The 18,738-nt window shown below is 41.4% G+C and overlaps 1 protein-coding gene across 1 annotated transcript; it reads right to left on the bottom strand.

The window, feature by feature from the left end:
- Window positions 1-1,438: 1,438 nt before the first annotated feature.
- LOC138037680 (ankyrin-3-like) lies at window positions 1,439-4,213 on the bottom strand. Its single transcript, XM_068883581.1, has 3 exons — window positions 3,924-4,213; window positions 2,772-3,725; window positions 1,439-2,591 (listed from the first exon to the last, which is right to left on the bottom strand). The coding sequence occupies exons 1-3, from the start codon at window positions 4,211-4,213 to the stop codon at window positions 1,439-1,441; spliced, it is 2,397 nt and encodes a 798-aa protein (XP_068739682.1).
- Between the last annotated feature and the right edge of the window lie 14,525 nt (window positions 4,214-18,738).

The raw sequence follows: 18,738 nt of genomic DNA, 5'->3' as shown, positions 1-18,738 counted from the left end.
GACACTGAGGTAATCTGCAAATATTTCATCTAACTTGAATATTCTCTTATTTAGCGCTGCTAATCTCTCCGTATTGTGCACACCAAAAAAAAAAATGTCAGATAGAGGAGCAATAATAAAACTTTGGTAAAAAATGATACTATTTGTAAATCTTAAATATGGTGTCCCTAGGTATAACGTTCCGGAAGTGTATCATAACGTTAAGTTTATTATTAATCTTTTTGCGCACATTTGATATATGACTACCGAGAAAAATCCAGATTATTGTCTATTTCCATTCCAAAGATCACTAGTTTATCCTTAACAGGGAATAAAAAGTTATAGTATGTGTCCAAGGCCAAAGGGCCCAGGTAAAAGTGAAAAGGTCACCTAAAGTTACAACAATCCACTGTCAGAACGGTTACACCATTTCACTATCGGAACGTAAACTAAGCTACAAAGTCCAGATGAGCAAGGCACAAAGTCCAATGAGGTGCATACATTAAGAGCATAGCTTAAATCTAAAAGTAACAGTTAACCGTAAATAATTACACGAAAGAGGAGGCAAACGGTGTGGCATATTCCGGGGGGAGGGGGCGACTCGATATATCCCTGGGTGGGGAGGTGCGGCGCGGCCCCTCATACCCTGACCCTGTTTAAGACAAATATCGCTGATTTTCCTACTCTGTTTAAGACAGAATTCCGATTTTTGATACCCTGTTAAGACATTTAACCCAGTTTAAGACAAAAAATGATAAATTCGATACCCTGTCCAAGACAAAAATCCCTAATATATAGATTTAGCCAAGCCTAAAAGCGGAGCTCCGGGCTTGTTTATTCTTACTGGCTCTAGGATTAGTGAAAATAAAAGGCTTTGGAACTGTCCGCCTTTTGGTTTTCCCAAAAATTGCTTAATTATGTCATTTTCTTCGCTGCCTAACTAGTGAATTCCACGGTTAATTTCACCTGAAAAACCGACTGATCGCATGAATCACGAAGGGATGAGTGTGATATCGGTTTTTCCAGGGAAATCTACCGTCGAATTCACCAGTTAAGCAATTAATTTTTCTTGAATCGCAAGAGTTTGAAAAGAAAACAAGCAAATCCTCAGCAAGCGAACGGAAAAGGAAAGAAGCCATTTCAGAGTCGACTGTCAAAAGCCAGCGAATAGGAATCACGCTAAAATTAGAAATCACAGACGTACTATAGCTCGTGAAGTGACAGATCGTTCTTTATTTACAACATCAATGGCGTTGCTCCATCGCTGCGTCTTGAATCAATGTCAAGTCCAAGAGACAGTAGCTTCTCAATGATGACATCATTACCGCCTTGCGCAGCATTATGTAGCAATGTCCACCCGTTGTTGTCTTTCAAAGTAGGATCTGATTTTTTTTCTATTAGGACACTGAATGCATCTAATCTACCCTCACAAGCTGTCATCATCAATGGCGTTGCTCCATTAATTGCTTTTTCTTGAATCAATGTCAAGTCCAAGAGACAGTAGCGTCTCAATGATGACATCGTTACCGCCTTGCGCAGCATACTGTAGCAATGTCCACCCGTTGTTGTACGCAATGTCCACCCGTTGTAAACTAGGATCTGATTTTTTTTCTATTAGGACACTGAATGCATCTAATCTACCCTCACGAGCTGCAATCATGAATGGCGTTGCTCCATTGCTTTTTCTTGAATCAATGTCAAGTCCAAGAGACAGTAGATTTTCAATGATGACTTGATTACCGCCTTGCGCAGCATAGTGTAGCAATGTCCACCCGTTGTTGTCTTTCAAAGTAAGATCAGATTTTCCTTCTTTTAAGACACTGAATGCATCTAATCTACCCTCACGAGCTGCAATCATGAATGGCGTTGCTCCATCGCTGCGTCTTGAATTAATGTCAACTCCAAGAGACAGTAGCTTTTGAATGATCAAATCATTATCGCCTTGCGCAGCATAGTGTAGCAATGTCCACCCGTTGTTGTTTTTCAAAGTAGGATTTGCTTTTCTTTCTAATAGGACACTGAATGCATCTAATCTACCACAAAGGGCTGCAATCATTAATGGCGTTGCTCCGCTGTTATTTCTTGAATCAATGTCAAATCCAAGAGACAGTAGCTTTTCAATGATAACATCATTATCACCTTGTGCAGCATAGTGTAGCAATGTCCACCCCCTGTTGTTTTTAAAAGTAGGATCTGATTTTCTTTCTATGAGGACACTGAATGCATCTAATCTACCCTCACGAGCTGCAATCATCAATGGCGTTGCTCTGCTGCTATTTCTTGAATCAATGTCAAGTCCAAGAGACAGTAGCTTCTCAATGATGACATGATTACCGCCATGGGCAGCATAATGTAGCAATGTCCACCCATTGTTGTCTTTCAAAGTAGGATCTGATCTTCTTTCTATTAGGACACTGAATGCATCTAATCTACCCTCACGAGCTGCAATCATCAATGGCGTTGCTCCATCGCTGTGTCTTGAGTCAATGTCAAATCCAAGACACAGTAGCTTCTCAATGATGACATGATTACTGCCTTGCGCAGCATAGTGTAGCAATGTTTTCCCGTTGTTGGTTTTCAAATTAGGATCTGATTTTCTTTCTATTAAGACCCTGAATGCATCTCATCTACTCTTACAAGCTGCAATCACCAATGGCGTTGTTCCGTTGCTGCTTTTTGAATCAATGTCAAATCCAAGAGACAGCAGCTTCTCAACGGTGTCGTGTTGGCCGTCTTGCGCAGCATAGTGGAGGAATGTCCACCCATTATTGTCTCGAAAAGTAGGATCTGACCCTTTTTCTATTAGGACATTTAATGCATCTAATATACCCTCACAAGCTGCAATCATCAATGGCGTTGCTCCATCGCTGCTTCTTGAATCAATGTCAAGTCCAAGAGACAGTAGCTTCTCAATGATGACATCATTACCGCCTTGTGCAGCATAGTGTAGCAATGTCCACCCGTTGTTGTCTTTCAAAGTAGGATCTGATCTTCTTTCTATTAGGACACTGAATGCATCTAATCTACCCTCACGAGCTGCAATCATCAATGGCGTTGCTCCATCGCTGCTTCTTGAATCAATGTCAATTCCAAGAGACAGTACCTTCTCACTGATGATATGATTACCGCCTTGCGCAGCATAGTGTAGCAATGTCCACCCGTCGTTGTCTTTCAAAGTAGGATCTGACTTTCTTTCTATTAGGACACTGAATGCATCTACTCTACCCTCACGAGCTGCAATCATCAATGGCGTTGCTCCATCGCTGTTTCTTGAATCAATGTCAAGTCCAAGAGACAGTAGCTTCTCAATGATGACATGATTACCGCCTTGCGCAGCATAATGTAGCAATGTCCACCCGTTGTTGTCTTTCAAAGTAGGATCTGATTTTCTTTTTGTTAAGACACTGAATGCATCTAATCTACCATTAGAAGCTGCAATCATCAATGGCGTTGCTCCATCGCGGCGTCTTGAATCAATGTCAAGTCCAAGAGACAGTAGCTTCTCAATGATGACATCATTACCGCCTTGCGCAGCATAGTGTAGCAATGTCCCCCCTTTGTTGTTTTTCAAAGTAGGATCTGATTTTTTTCCTATTAGGACACTGAATGCATCTAATCTACCCTCACGAGCTGCAATCATCAATGGCGTTGCTCCATTGCTGCTTCTTGAATCAATGTCAAGTCCAAGACACAGTATCTTCTCAATGATGACATCATTACCGCCTTGCGCAGCATTATGTAGCAATGTTTTCCCGTTGTTGGTTTTCAAATTAGGATCTGATTTTCTTTCTATTAAGACCCTGAATGCATCTCATCTACTCTTACAAGCTGCAATCATCAATGGCGTTGCTCCATCGCTGCTTCTTGAATCAATGTCAAGTTCAAGAGACAGTATCTTCTCAATGGTGTCGTGTTGGCCGTCTTGCGCAGCATAGTGGAGGAATGTCCACCCATTATTGTCTCTAAAAGTAGGATCTGACCCTTTTTCTATTAGGACATTTAATGCATCTAATATACCCTCACAAGCTGCAATCATCAATGGCGTTGCTCCATCGCTTCTCCTTGAATCAATGTCAAGTCCAAGAGACAGTAGCTTCTCAATGATGACATCATTACCGCCTTGTGCAGCATAGTGTAGCAATGTCCACCCGTTGTTGTCTTTCAAAGTAGGATCTGATCTTCTTTCTATTAGGACACTGAATGCATCTAATCTACCCTCACGAGCTGCAATCATCAATGGCGTTGCTCCATTGCTGCTTCTTGAATCAATGTCAATTCCAAGAGACAGTACCTTCTCACTGATGATATGATTACCGCCTTGCGCAGCATAGTGTAGCAATGTCCACCCGTTCTTGTTTTTCAAAGTAGGATCTGATTTTCTTTCTATGAGGACACTGAATACATCTAATCTACCCTCACGAGCTGCAATCATCAATGGCGTTGCTCCATCGCTCCTTCTTGAATCAATGTCAAGTCCAAGAGACAGTAGCTTCTCAATGATGACATCATTACCGCCTTGCGCAGCACAGTGTAGCACTGTCCCCCCGTTGTTGTCTTTCAAAGTAGGATCTGATTTTCTTTTTGTTAAGACACTGAATGCATCTAATCTACCATTAGAAGCTGCAATCATCAATGGCGTTGCTCCATCGCGGCGTCTTGAATCAATGTCAAGTCCAAGAGACAGTAGCTTCTCAATGATGACATGATTACCGCCTTGCGCAGCATAGTGTAGCAATGTCCACCCGTTGTTGTTTTTCAAATTAGGATCAGCTTCTCTTTCTATTAGCACACTGAATGCATTTAATCTACCACAAACTGCTGCAATCATTAATGGCGTTGCTCCGCTGCTATTTCTTGAATCAATGTCAAATCCAAGAGACAGTAGCTTTTCAATGATGACATGATTACCGCCTTGCGCAGCATAGTGTAACAATGTCCACCCGTTGTTGTCTTTCCAAGTAGGATCTGATTTTCTTTCTGTTAAGACACTGAATGCATCTAATCTACCCTCGCGAGCTGCAATCATCAATGACGTTGCTCCATTGCTGCTTTTTGAATCAATGTCAAGTCCAAGAGACAGTAGCTTCTCAATGATGACATGATTACCGCCTTGCGCAGCATAGTGTAGCAATGTCCACCCGTTGTTGTTTTTCAAAGTAGGATCTGATTTTCTTTCTATGAGGACACTGAATGCATCTAATCTACCCTCACGAGCTGCAATCATCAATGGCGTTGCTCCATTGCTGCGTCTTGAATCAATGTCAAGTCCAAGAGACAGTAGCTTCTCAATGATGACATGATTACCGCCTTGCGCAGCATAGTGTAGCAATGTCCACCCGTTGTTGTCTTTCAAAGTAGGATCAGATTTTCTTTCCTTTAAGACACTGAATGCATCTAATCTACCCTCACGAGCTGCAATCATGAATGGCGTTGCTCCATCGCTGCGTCTTGCATCAATGTCAAGTCCAAGAGACAGTAGCTTTTGAATGATGAAATCATTATCGCCTTGCGCAGCATGGTGTAGCAATGTCCACCCGTTGTTGTTTTTCAAATTAGGATCTGCTTTTCTTTCTATTAGGGCACTGAATGCATCTAATCTACCACAAAGGGCTGCAATCATTAATGGCGTTGCTCCGCCGCTATTTCTTGAATCAATGTCAAATCCAAGAGACATTAGCTTCTCAATGATAACATGATTACCACCTTGTGCAGCATAGTGTAGCAATGTCCACCCGTTGTGGTCTTTCAAAGTAGGATCTGATTTTCTTTCTGTTAAGACACTGAATGCATCTAATCTACCCTCACGAGCTGCAATCATCAATGGCGTTGCTCCATTGCTGCTTCTTGAATCAATGTCAAGTCCAAGAGACAGTAGCTTCTCAATGATGACATCATTACCGCCTTGCGCAGCATAGTGTAGCAATGTCCACCCGTTGTTGTTTTTCAAAGTAGGATCTGCTCTTCTTTCTATTAGGACACTCAATGCATCTAATCTACCACAAAGGACTGCAATCATTAATGGCGTTGCTCCGCTGCTATTTCTTGATTCAATGTCAAATCCAAGAGACAGTAGCTTTTCAATGATGACATGATTACCGCCTTGCGCAGCATAGTGTAACAATGTCCACCCGTTGTTGTCTTTCCAAGTAGGATCTGATTTTCTTTTTGTTAAGACACTGAATGCATCTAATCTACCCTCACGAGCTGCAATCATCAATGGCGTTGCTCCATTGCTGCTTCTTGAATCAATGTCAAGTCCAAGAGACAGTAGCTTCTCAATGATGACATCATTACCGCCTTGCGCAGCATAGTGTAGCACTGTCCACCCGTTGTTGGTTTTCAAAGTAAGATCTGATCTTCTTTCCATTAGGACACTGAATGCATCTAATCTACCCTCACGAGCTGCAATCATCAATGGCGTTGTTCCATTACGGTTTCTTGAATCAATGTCAAGTCCAAGAGACAGTAGCTTCTCAATGATGACATCATTACCGCCTTGCGCAGCATAGTGTAGCACTGTCCCCCCGTTGTTGTCTTTCAAAGTAGGATCTGATTTTCTTTCTTTTAAGACACTGAATGCATCTAATCTACCCTCACGAGCTGCAATCATGAATGGCGTTGCTCCATCGCTGCGTCTTGAATTAATGTCAAGTCCAAGAGACAGTAGCTTTTGAATGATGAAATCATTATCGCCTTGCGCAGCATGGTGTAGCAATGTCCACCCGTTGTTGTTTTTCAAATTAGGATCTGCTTTTCTTTCTATTAGGGCACTGAATGCATCTAATCTACCACAAAGGGCTGCAATCATTAATGGCGTTGCTCCGCCGCTATTTCTTGAATCAATGTCAAATCCAAGAGACATTAGCTTCTCAATGATAACATGATTACCACCTTGTGCAGCATAGTGTAGCAATGTCCACCCGTTGTGGTCTTTCAAAGTAGGATCTGATTTTCTTTCTGTTAAGACACTGAATGCATCTAATCTACCTTCACGAGCTGCAATCATGAATGGTGTTGCTCCATCGCTGCGTCTTGAATCCATATCAAGTCCAAGAGACAGTAGCTTCTCAATGATGAAATCGTTATCGCCTTGCACAGCATAGTGTAGCAATGTCCACCCGTTGTTGTTTTTCAAAGTAGGATCTGCTTTTCTTTCTAATAGGACACTGAATGCATCTAATCTACCACAAAGGGCTGCAATCATTAATGGCGTTGCTCCGCTGTTATTTCTTGAATCAATGTCAAATCCAAGAGACAGTAGCTTCTGAATGATGACTTGATTACCGCCTTGTGCAGCATAGTGGAGCAATGTCCACCCATTGTTGTCTTTCAAAGTAGGATCTGATTTTTTTTTTGTTAAGACACTGAATGCATCTAATCTATCCTCACGAGCTGCAATCATCAATGGCGTTGCTCCATTGCTGCTTCTTGAATCAATGTCTAGTCCAAAAGACGGTAGCTTCTCAATGATGACATGATTACCGCCTTGCGCAGCATAGTGTAGCAATGTCCACCCGTTGTTGTTTTTCAAAGTAGGATCTGATTTTCTTTCTATGAAGACACTGAATACATCTAATCTACCCTCACGAGCTGCAATCATCAATGGCGTTGTTCCATTGCTGCTTCTTGAATCAATGTCAACTCCAAGAGACAGTAGCTTCTCAATGATGGCATGATTACCGCCTTGCGCAGCATAGTGTAGCAATGTCTTCCCGTTGTTCGTTTTTAAATTAGGATCTGATTTTCTTTCTAATAGGACACTGAATGCATCTAACCTACCAAAAAGAGCTGCAATCATCAATGGCGTTGCTCCATTGCTGCTTCTTGCATCAATTTCAAGTCCAAGAGACAGTAGCTTCTCAATGATGAAATCATTATCGCCTTGCGCAGCATAGTGTAGCAATGTCCAAGCGTTATTGTTTTTCAAACTAGGATCAGATTTTCTTTCTATTAGGACACTGAATGCATCTAATCTACCCTCACGAGCTGCAATCATCAATGGCGTTGCTCCATTGCTGTTTCTTGAATCAATGTCAAGTCCAAGAGACAGTAGCTTCTCAATGATGACATGATTACCGCCATGGGCAGCATAATGTAGCAATGTCCACCCGTCGTTGTCTTTCAAAGTAGGATCTGACTTTCTTTCTATTAGGACACTGAATGCATCTAATCTACCCTCACGAGCTGCAATCATCAATGGCGTTGCTCCATCGCTGCCTCTTGAATCAATGTCAAGTCCAAGAGACAGTAGCTTCTCAATGATGAAATCATTGTCGCCTTGCGCAGCATAGTGTAGCAATGTCCCCCCGTTGTTGTCTTTCAAACTAGGATCTGCTTTTCTTTCTATTAGGACACTGAATGCATCTAATCTACCACAAAGGGTTGCAATCATTAATGGCGTTGCTCCGCTGCTATTTCTTGAATCAATGTCAAATCCAAGAAAGAGTAGCTTTTCAATGATGACATGATTACCGCCTTGCGCAGCATAGTGTAGCAATGTCCACCCGTTGTTGTTTTTCCAAGTAGGATCTGCTTTTCTTTCTGTTAAGACACTGACAGCATCTAATCTACCCTCACGAGCTGCAATCATCAATGGCGTTGCTCCATTGCTGCTTCTTGAATCAATGTCAAGTCCAAGAGACAGTAGCTTCTCAATGATGACATGATTACCTCCTTGCGCAGCATAGTGTAGCAGTGTCCACCTGTTGTTGCTTTTTAAATTAGGATCGGATTTTCTTTCTGTTAAGACATTAAATGCATCTAATCTACCCTCACAAGCTGCAATCATCGATGGCGTTGCTCCATTGCTGCTTCTTGAATCAATGTCGAGTCCAAGACATAGTAGCTTGTCAATGATGACTTGATTACCGCCTTGCGCAGCATAGTGTAGTAATGTCCACGCATTGTTGTCTTTTAAAAAAGGATCTGATTTTCTTTCTGTTAAGACACCGAATGCATCTAATCTAGCCTCACGAGCTGCAATCATCAATGGCGTTGCTCCATCGCTTCTCCTTGAATCAATGTCAAGTCCAAGAGACAGTAGCTTCTGAATCATGACATTGTTACCGCCTTGAGCAGCATAGTGTAGCAATGTCCACCCGTTCTTGTCTTTCATGGTAGGATCTGATTTTCTTTCTGTTAAGACACTGCATGCATCTAATCTACCCTCACGAGCTGCAATCATGAATGGCGTTGCTCCATCCATGCGTCTGGAATCAATGTCAAGTCCAAGAGACAGTAGCTTCTGAATCATGACATTGTTACCGCCTTGAGCAGCATAGTGTAGCAATGTCCACCCGTTCTTGTCTTTCATGGTAGGATCTGATTTTCTTTCTGTTAAGACACTGAATGCTTCTAATCTACTCTCACCAGCTGCAATCATTAATGGCGTTGCTCCATTGCTGCTTCTTGAATCAATGTCAAGTGCAAGAGATAGTAGCTTCTCAATGATGTCTTCATTACCGCCTTGTGCAGCATGGTGTAGCAATGTCCATCCGTTGTTGTTTTTTAAAGTAGGATCTGATTTTCTCTCTATTAGGACAATGAATGCATCTATTATACCCTCACAAGCTGCAATCATTAATGGCGTTGCTCCATTGCTGCTTCTTGAATCAATGTCCATTCCAAGAGACAGTAGCTTGTCAATGATGACATGATTACCGCCTTGCGCAGCATAGTGTAGCAATGTCCACCCGTTGATGTCTTTCAAAGTAGGATCTGATTTTGTTTTTGTTAAAGCACTCAATGCATCTAATCTATCTTCACGAGCTGCAATCATCGATGGCGTTGCTCCATTGCTGCTTCTTGAATCAATGTCAAGTCCAACAGACAGTAGCTTCTCAATGATGACATGATTACCGCCTTCCGCAGCATAGTGTAGCAATGTCCACCCGTTGATGTCTTTTAATTTAGGATCTGATTTTCTTTTTGTTAAGGCACTGAATGCATCTAATCTATCTTCACGAGCTGCAATCATCGATGGCGTTGCTCCATTGCTGCTTCTTGAATCAATGTCGAGTCCAAGACACAGTAGCTTCTCAATGATGACATGATTACCGCCTTGCGCAGCATAGTGTAGCAATGTCCACCCGTTGTTGTCTTTCAAAGTACGATCTGATTTTCTTTTTATGAGGACACTGAATGCATCTAATCTACCCTCACAAGCTGCAATCATCAATGGGGTTGTTCTATTGTTGCTTCTTGAATCAATGTCAACTCCAAGAGAGAGTAGCTTCTCAATGATGACATGATTACCGCCTTGTGCTGCATAGTGTAGCAATGTCCACCCGTTGTTGGTTTTCAAAGTAGGATCTGATTTTCTTTCTATCAGGACCCTGAACGCATCTAATCTACCCTCACGAGCTGCAATCATTAATGGCGTTGTTCCGTTGCTGCTTCTTGAATCAATGTCAAATCCAAGAGACAGTAGCTTCTCAATGGTGTCATGTTGGCCGCCGTGAGCGGCATAGTGGAGGAGTGTCCTCCCATCATTGTCTCTAAAAGAAGGGTCCGACCCTTTTTCTATAAGGACATTTAATGCATATAATCTACAATTACCAGCTGCAATCATCAATGGCGTTGCTCCATCGCTTCTCCTTGAATCAATGTCCAGTCCAAGAGACAGTAGCTTCTCAATGATGACATGATTACCGCCTTCCGCAGCATAGTGTAGTAATGTCCACCCATTGTTGTTTTTCAAAGTAGGATCTGATTTTTTTTCTATTAGGACACTAAATGCATCTAATCTACCCTCAGAAGCTGCCATCATCAATGGCGTTGCTCCATTGCTTTTTCTTGAATCAATGCGAAGTCCAAGAGACAGTAGCTTCTCAATGATGGCATAATTACTGCCTTGCACAGCATAGTGTAGCAATGTCCACCCGTCGTTGTCTTTCAAAGTAGGATCTGATTTTCTTTCTATGAGGACACTGAATGCATCTAATCTACCCTCACAAGCTGCAATCATCAATGGCGTTGCTCCATCGCTGCGTCTTGAATCAATGTCAAGTCCAAGAGACAGTAGCTTCTCAATGATGACATCATTACCGCCTTGCGCAGCATAGTGTAGCAATGTCCACCCGTTGTTGTTTTTCAAATTATGATCTGATTTTCTTTCTATTAGGGCAATGAATGCATCTAATCTACCAGAATGGGCTGCAATCATTAATGGCGTTGCTCCGCTGCTATTTCTTGAATCAATGTCAAATCCAAGAGACAGTAGCTTCTCAATGATGACATCATTACCGCCTTGCGCAGCATAGTGTAGCAATGTCCACCCGTTGTTGTCTTTCAAAGTAGGATCTGATTTTCTTTCTATTAGGACACTAAATGCATCTAACTTAAAACAAAGGCCTGCAATCATCAATGGGGTTGCTCCATTGCTGCTTCTTGAATCAATGTCAAATCCAAGAGACAGTAGCTTCTCAATGATGACATGATTACCGCCTTGCGCAGCATAGTGTAGCAATGTCCACCCGTTGTTGTCTTTCAAAGTAGGATCTGATTTTCTTTTTGTTAAGGCACTGAATGCATCTAATCTATCTTCACGAGCTGCAATCATCAATGGGGTTGCTCCATTGCTGCTTCTTGAATCAATGTCAAATCCAAGACACAGTAGCTTCTCAATGATGACATGATTACCGCCTTGCACAGCATAGTGTAGCAATGTCCACCCGTTGTTGTTTTTCAAAGTAGGATCTGATTTTCTTTTTGTTAAGACACTGAATGCATCTAATCTACCCTCACGAGCTGCAATCATCAATGGCGTTGCTCCATTGCTGCTTCTTGAATTAATCTCAAGTCCAAGACACAGTAGCTTCTCAATGATGACATGATTACCGCCTTGCGCAGCATAGTGTAGCAATGTCCACCCGTTGTTGTTTTTCAAAGTAGGATCTGCTTTTCTTTTTATGAGGACACTGAATGCATCTAATCTAACCTCACGAGCTGCAATCATCAATGGCGTTGTTCCATTGCTGCTTCTTGAATCAATGTCAACTCCAAGAGACAGTAGCTTCTGAATGATGTCATGTTGGCCGCCTTTCGCAGCATAGTGGAGGACTATCCTCCCATCATTGTCTCTTAAAAAAGCGTCTGCCCCTTTTTCTATAAGGACATTTAATGCATCTAATCTACAATTACAAGCTGCAATCATCAATGGCGTTGTTCCATCGCTTTTCCTTGAATCAATGTCAAGTCCAAGAGACAGTAGCTTCTCAATGATGACATGATTACCGCCTTGCGCAGCATAGTGTAGCACTGTCCACCTGTTGTTGTTTTTCAAAGTAGGATCTGATTTTCTTTTTAATAGGACACTGAATGCATCTAAGCTACCACAAAGGGCTGCAATCATCAATGGCGTTGCTCCATTGCTGCTTCTTGAATCAATGTCAAGTCCAAGAGACAGTAGCTTCTCAATGATGAAATCATTATCGCCTTGCGCAGCATAGTGTAGCAATGTCCACCCGTTGTTGTTTTTCAAAGTAGGATCTGCTTTTCCTTCTATTAGGACACTGAATGCATCTAATCTACCACAAAGGGCTGCAATCATTAATGGCGTTGCTCCGCTGCTATTTCTTGAATCAATGTCAAATCCAAGAGACAGTAGCTTCTCAATGATGACATGATTACCGCCTTGCGCAGCATAGTGTAGCAATGTCCACCCGTTGTTGTCTTTCAAAGTTGGATCTGATTTTCTTTCTTCTAAGACACTGAATGCATCTAATCTACCCTCACGAGCTGCAATCATGAATGGCGTTGCTCCATTGCTGCTTCTTGAATCAATGTCAACTCCAAGAGACAGTAGCTTCTCAATGATGATATGATTATCGCCTTGCGCAGCATAGTGTAGCAGTGTCCACCCGTTGTTGCTTTTTAAAGTAGGATCTGATTTTCTTTCTGTTAAGACACTGAATGCATCTAATCTACCCTCACAAGCTGCAATCATCAATGGCGTTGCTCCATCGCTGCGTCCTGCATCAATATCGAGTCCAAGAGACAGTAACTTCTCTATGATGACTTGATTACCGACTTGCGCAGCATAGTGTAGCAATGTCCGCGCATTGTTGTCTTTCAAAGTAGGATCTGATTTTCTTTCTATTAGGACCCTGAATGCATCTAATCTACCCTCACGAGCTGCAATCATTAATGGCGTTGTTCCGTTGCTGCTTCTTGAATCAATGTCAAATCCAAGAGACAGTAGCTTCTCAATGGTGTCATGTTGGCCGCCGTGAGCGGCATAGTGGAGGAGTGTCCTCCCATCATTGTCTCTAAAAGAAGGGTCTGACCTCTTTTCTATAAGGACATTTAATGCATCTAATCTACAATTGCCAGCTGCAATCATCAATGGCGTTGCTCCATCGCTTCTCCTTGAATCAATGTCAAGTCCAAGAGACAGTAGCTTCTCAATGATGACATCATTACCGCCTTGCGCAGCATAGTGTAGCAATGTCCACCCGTTGTTGTTTTTCAAAGTAGGATCTGATTTTTTTCCTATTAGGACACTGAATGCATCTAATCTACCCTCACGAGCTGCAATCATCAATGGCGTTGCTCCATTGCTGCTTCTTGAATCAATGTCAAGTCCAAGAGACAGTAGCTTCTCAATGATGACATCATTACCGCCTTGCGCAGCATAGTGTAGCAATGTCCACCCGTTGTTGTCTTTCAAAGTAGGATCTGATTTTCTTTCTATTAGGACACTGAATGCATCTAATCTACCCTCACGAGCTGCAATCATCAATGGCGTTGCTCCATCGCTGCTTCTTGAATCAATGTCAAGTCCAAGAGACAGTAGCTTCTCAATGATGACATCATTACCGCCTTGCACAGCATAGTGTAGCAATGTCCACCCGTTGTTGTTTTTCAAATTAGGATCTGCTTTTCTTTCTACTAGGACACTGAATGCATCTAATCTACCACAAAGGGCTGCAAGCATCAATGGCCTTGCTCCATTGCTGCTTTTTGAATCAATGTCAAGTCCAAGAGACAGTAGCTTCTCAATGATGACATGATTACCGCCTTGCGCAGCATAGTGTAGCAATGTCCACCCGTTGTTGTCTTTCAAAGTAGGATCTGATTTTCTTTTTGTTAAGACACTGAATGCATCTAATCTACCCTCACGAGCTGCAATCATCAATGGCGTTGCTCCATCGCTGCTTCTTGAATCAATGTCAAGTCCAAGAGACAGTAGCTTCTCAATGATGTCTTCATTACCGCCCACGGCAGCATGGTGTAGCAATGTCCACCCGTTGTTGTTTTTCAAAGTAGGATCTGAGTTTCCTTTTATTAGGACACTGAATGCATGTAATCTACCCTCACGAGCTGCAATCATCAATGGCGTTGTTCCATTGCTGCTTCTTGACTCAATGTCAACTCCAAGAGACAGTAGCTTCTCAATGATGTCATGTTGGCCGCCTTTCGCAGCATAGTGGAGGACTGTCCTCCCATCATTGTCTCTGAAAGAAGGGTCTGACCCTTTTTCTATAAGGACATTTAATGCATCTAATCTACAATTACAAGCTGCAATCATCAATGGCGTTGTTCCATCGCTTTTCCTTGAATCAAAGTTAAGTCCAAGAGACAGTAGCTTTTCAATGATGACATGATTACCGCCTTTTGCAGCATAGTGTAGCAATGTCCACCTGTTGTTGTTTTTCAAAATAGGATCTGATTTTCTTTCTAATAGGACATTGAATGCATCTAACCTACCACAAAGGGCTGCAATCATCAATGGCGTTGCTCCATTGCTGCTTCTTGAATCAATGTCAAGTCCAAGAGACAGTAGCTTCTCAATGATGAAATCATTACCGCCTTGCGCAGCATAGTGTAGCAATGTCCACCCGTTGTTGTTTTTCAAAGTAGGATCTGCTTTTCTTTCTATTAGGACACTGAATGCATCTAATCTACCACAAAGGGCTGCAATCATTAATGGCGTTGCTCCGCTGCTATTTCTTGAATCAATGTCAAATCCAAGAGACAGTAGCTTCTCAATGATGACATGATTACCACCTTGCGCAGCATAGTGTAGCAATGTCCACCCGTTGTTGTCTTTCAAAGTAGGATCTGCTTTTCTTTCTGTTAAGACACTGAATGCATCTAATATACCCTCACGAGCTGCAATCATCAATGGCGTTGCTCCATCGCTGCGTCTTGAATCAATGTCAAGTCCAAGAGACAGTAGCTTCTCAATGATGACATGATTACCGCCTTGCGCAGCATAGTGTAGCAATGTCCACCCGTTGTTGTTTTTCAAAGTAGGATCTGATTTTCTTTCTATTAGGACACTGAATGCATCTAATCTACCACAAAGGGCTGCAATCATCAATGGCGTTGCTCCATCGCTGCTTCTTGAATCAATGTCAAGTCCAAGAGACAGTAGCTTCTCAATGATGACATCATTACCGCCTTGCGCAGCATAGTGTAGCAATGTCCACCCGTTGTTGTTTTTCAAAGTAGGATCTGATTTTCTTTCTATTAGGACACTGAATGCATCTAATCTACCATGATAAGCTGCAATCATCAATGGCGTTGCTCCATTGCTGTTTCTTGAATCAATGTCACGCTCAATAGACAGTATTTTCTTAGTAGTAATGACGTCTGGAACCTTAGCGGCTGAGTGCAGTAGTGATTCTTCATTTTTGCTGTGCATACTGTTCGCTTGCTTTGCATTAGAATTTCCATTTGCGTTTGAATGTATCCTTTGATCGTTCTGCTGGTTGGACGGAGAAATACCACAACCTATAGACAGAACATAGTACGAAATAAGTATTTAAGCCATCTTTCGTTACTTTCAATTTCCCTTTTTTGCAGTCTGTTTAAACTATTGAATAATTCTCAAGTCTATCGGTTAAATATATATTGACTTGTGTTAAATGAAACACAAGTCTGCAACTTAAAATTAAGGTGGCTCAAAACGGTTTCGTTATTTTTTTTACTACAACAATCTTTGGTTTCTTTCCTTGAAAAGGAAACGATGCCCAATTATTGTTCAACAAGTTTTGATCTTTTCTTTTGTGACATAATAGGTTACCATAGCAACAACATAGCCTCTTAAGTCACCTTTAATCCTGTAACTCAAAAATGAGTTCCGTGATCCCCATTTTTTTAATCATTGAATTGCAATTTGCATATTAAGATTCATCTTTATGTAAAGTTAGTTTTAAACAAATCTATACTGTAGGCTCAGCGCCACATTAATTTTCGATAACTTAAGATGGCTCTTCGATACCTTTTTCAAGGAAACAAACTAAAAATTGTGGTAGTTTCGATCAATCAAAGAATTAGAGTTAACAAATAACGAAACCGTTTTGAGCCACCTTAAAAACATCACTAATTTTTCTGCAGTCATCGACAAAGTTACCTATACCACGCGACCTATTTATCGCCTTTAAAAGTGGCGGACAAAGTTGAATTTAAGTGGACGTCAATCCAAGAAAAGCTGTTGTGATGATTTGAAAACAACACGGCCGAAGCACTAATACTTCAACTCAGTAAGAAAAAGGTAAACCAGTTCAAAAGTTATCGTTTAAAGGATGCCGTTTCTTTTTTAAAGGAAACGTTTAATTTTCACTGCATGTGATGTATTTGGAATAAAAACTGCTCTGTACATGTAGGGTAATTCAAACTGTTTTAAGAGCAAACCAAAACAAGTTCTTTGAATCTTTGAAGATTGAGTGCAAGTTTTCAACGGGCAAGTCAATTAAATTCAAAAAAACGTGATGCAACTGTTACTTGTGTAAGTATGTACAAGACCCGGGGTACAAGACAAACCAGGAGCTCACCGGCAAATCTAGTAGTCAGAGGTTGTCCTGATCAACGGAGGACTATGCGTATAAAGGATTGTGTGACCAGGGACCACTTAATTAATCCAAAAATAGCTCATTTGCATGCCATGTGTGTCCACGTTTTGTAGGTCTACTAATTTGTAAGCGACAAAAAGACATTTTTATGTAGTCTTGTTGACTGATTGAATTAACGGCCTCCCCTGTATCGTATGGCATTTAATGATTTATTTATTTATTTATTTATTTGTTAATTGAAATTTGGTTTTATCAACGGAGTCGATAATGTAAATTGGCCAACGTACAGAGAAGGTGTTCGCGGAATCGGTCGCCCAGTCGTCTGCCTGTCTCACCAATGTTGAGAACAATGACAAAGATGTATCTAAGCCAGTCGTTCGTCATTTTAATCTCCCTAACCACTCCATAAAACACATGGCTATTTGCGGCCTTTCCCTGCATCTATGTACGACGGAAAGCCGCAAGAATCTGGAACAAAAATTCATCTTCCAAATCGGCACTCTTAATCCTCACGGTATTAACGAACGCTTTTCATTTAACTAATATATTCCTATTTTTCACATTGCCATGTTACCACCAATAGCGTAACTCCTACTCTACTTTAAAAACTACACGTAACCCACAATTTCTCCAATTCGCTCTGACGAAGGGTTAACGCTCGAAACGTCAGCTTTTAGAATCTCTGTACGGTGGCCAATTTACATTATCAACTCCGTTGATAAAACCAAAATTTTTGTATACTACTTCCCTACCGACGCAGCACCACAGTTTCTTTAGAGACTACCCCCTTCATTACTGGGTTGCTAGTATTACAAACCCAGTCCGGATCTTCGTTTGATTTGATACTGGGTTGCCAAACCCAGTCGGAATCTGGGTTTCATTTCGTGGGTTTCTTTATTTTTCGTTTTCTTTTTTTTTAATTTTTTTCCGTGTCGGGAAAAGCCTCGCCTGTCACTCTCCTGCTAAGTGGTATCTTTGTGCATAGAATCTTCTGTGTGTATTTTGTTAGGTTTGAGGGGGCTGGGGTAATGCGTCGATTTCCCTGGTGCACACAGGAGAACATTTAATTATTAAACTTGCAATGGCGTCGAAAGTCATTGTAACGCGCGTGGCGTTTTAGTGCATCTTTAAACAAAATGGTGAAAAATAAATGTCTGGAATCATAAAAGCGAGGAGTAATGGACTTCGACAACAACTATTGCCCGTCGAGCCGAAATCGAAGTGAGCTGTTGTTTCTAATATCTTACCGAGTGTGCTTTTATGTAGAACACTGAAACCAAATGGAAAATTCTCTGGTAACTTATGGGTTCAAAAAAAACAGAGAAGGAATCGAACACCTTAAGTGGATCAGTGATCTCTGTTCTTTGCACAGTCTTCAGGTAAAAATAATATGAAATGTGACAGCCAAGTATTTTTTGAAAGAAAGATTGCCTCTAATAGCAAATATGTTGTTTGTTTCAAAATATATTTCCCTGGAAAAGGTGGTCTTTATGAATTCATCATGTTTTGTATGCGAGCTTAACTGGATAGTTTTTATTAAAGACCTCAAAATGGGACAGGATATTACAAAACAATTAAAGGTGTGAACGTGTGAGCCAAAGGGCCTCTGCTGGCGGGTTATGTGGGTGACCCTCAAATAATCTTAATGACTCCCCACTTGAAAAAATTTAACTGGAACCCTGCAGTTCAATATAACCCAATTCAGGGAACTGGTCAAAACTACTAAACTCGAACAGGACACACCTTTAGGGTAGGAGGGTTCTCAAAGACACCACCTATCTTCGAACTTATCTCATGAACATTACCGGCAACATTAATTTATTGGCTTTTAAATTTGAGTTGACAAAGGAATATTCAGCTAGCAAGAGTCGGCATTACTAGACAAACAAGAAAAGTGAAGTTTGAATCTCACTGTAATTTTTTACTGCTGGATAGAGGGGTGGCTATGCAATATAGACAC

This window comes from Montipora capricornis, chromosome 2, assembly GCF_036669925.1.
Source record: "Montipora capricornis isolate CH-2021 chromosome 2, ASM3666992v2, whole genome shotgun sequence".
Taxonomy (NCBI): Eukaryota; Metazoa; Cnidaria; class Anthozoa; order Scleractinia; family Acroporidae; genus Montipora; species Montipora capricornis.
The sequence above is the reverse complement of the archived record's forward strand: the minus strand, read 5'-3'. Positions and strand labels throughout refer to the sequence as shown.

What these genes read in the sequence shown, in the direction of transcription:
- LOC138037680 (XM_068883581.1), bottom strand. Translation starts at nt 4,213, where the DNA reads ATGATTGCAGCTCGTGAGGGTAGATTAGATGCATTCAGTGTCCTAATA. An exon ending in AGAGACAATAATGGGTGGAC is followed by an intron (nt 3,726 to 3,923) that starts ATTCCTCCACTA and finishes CAACGGGAAAAC; the next exon opens with ATTGCTACATAATGCTGCGC. An exon ending in AATGTCCTAATAGAAAAAGG is followed by an intron (nt 2,592 to 2,771) that starts GTCAGATCCTAC and finishes AGATGCATTCAG; the next exon opens with GGTCTTAATAGAAAGAAAAT.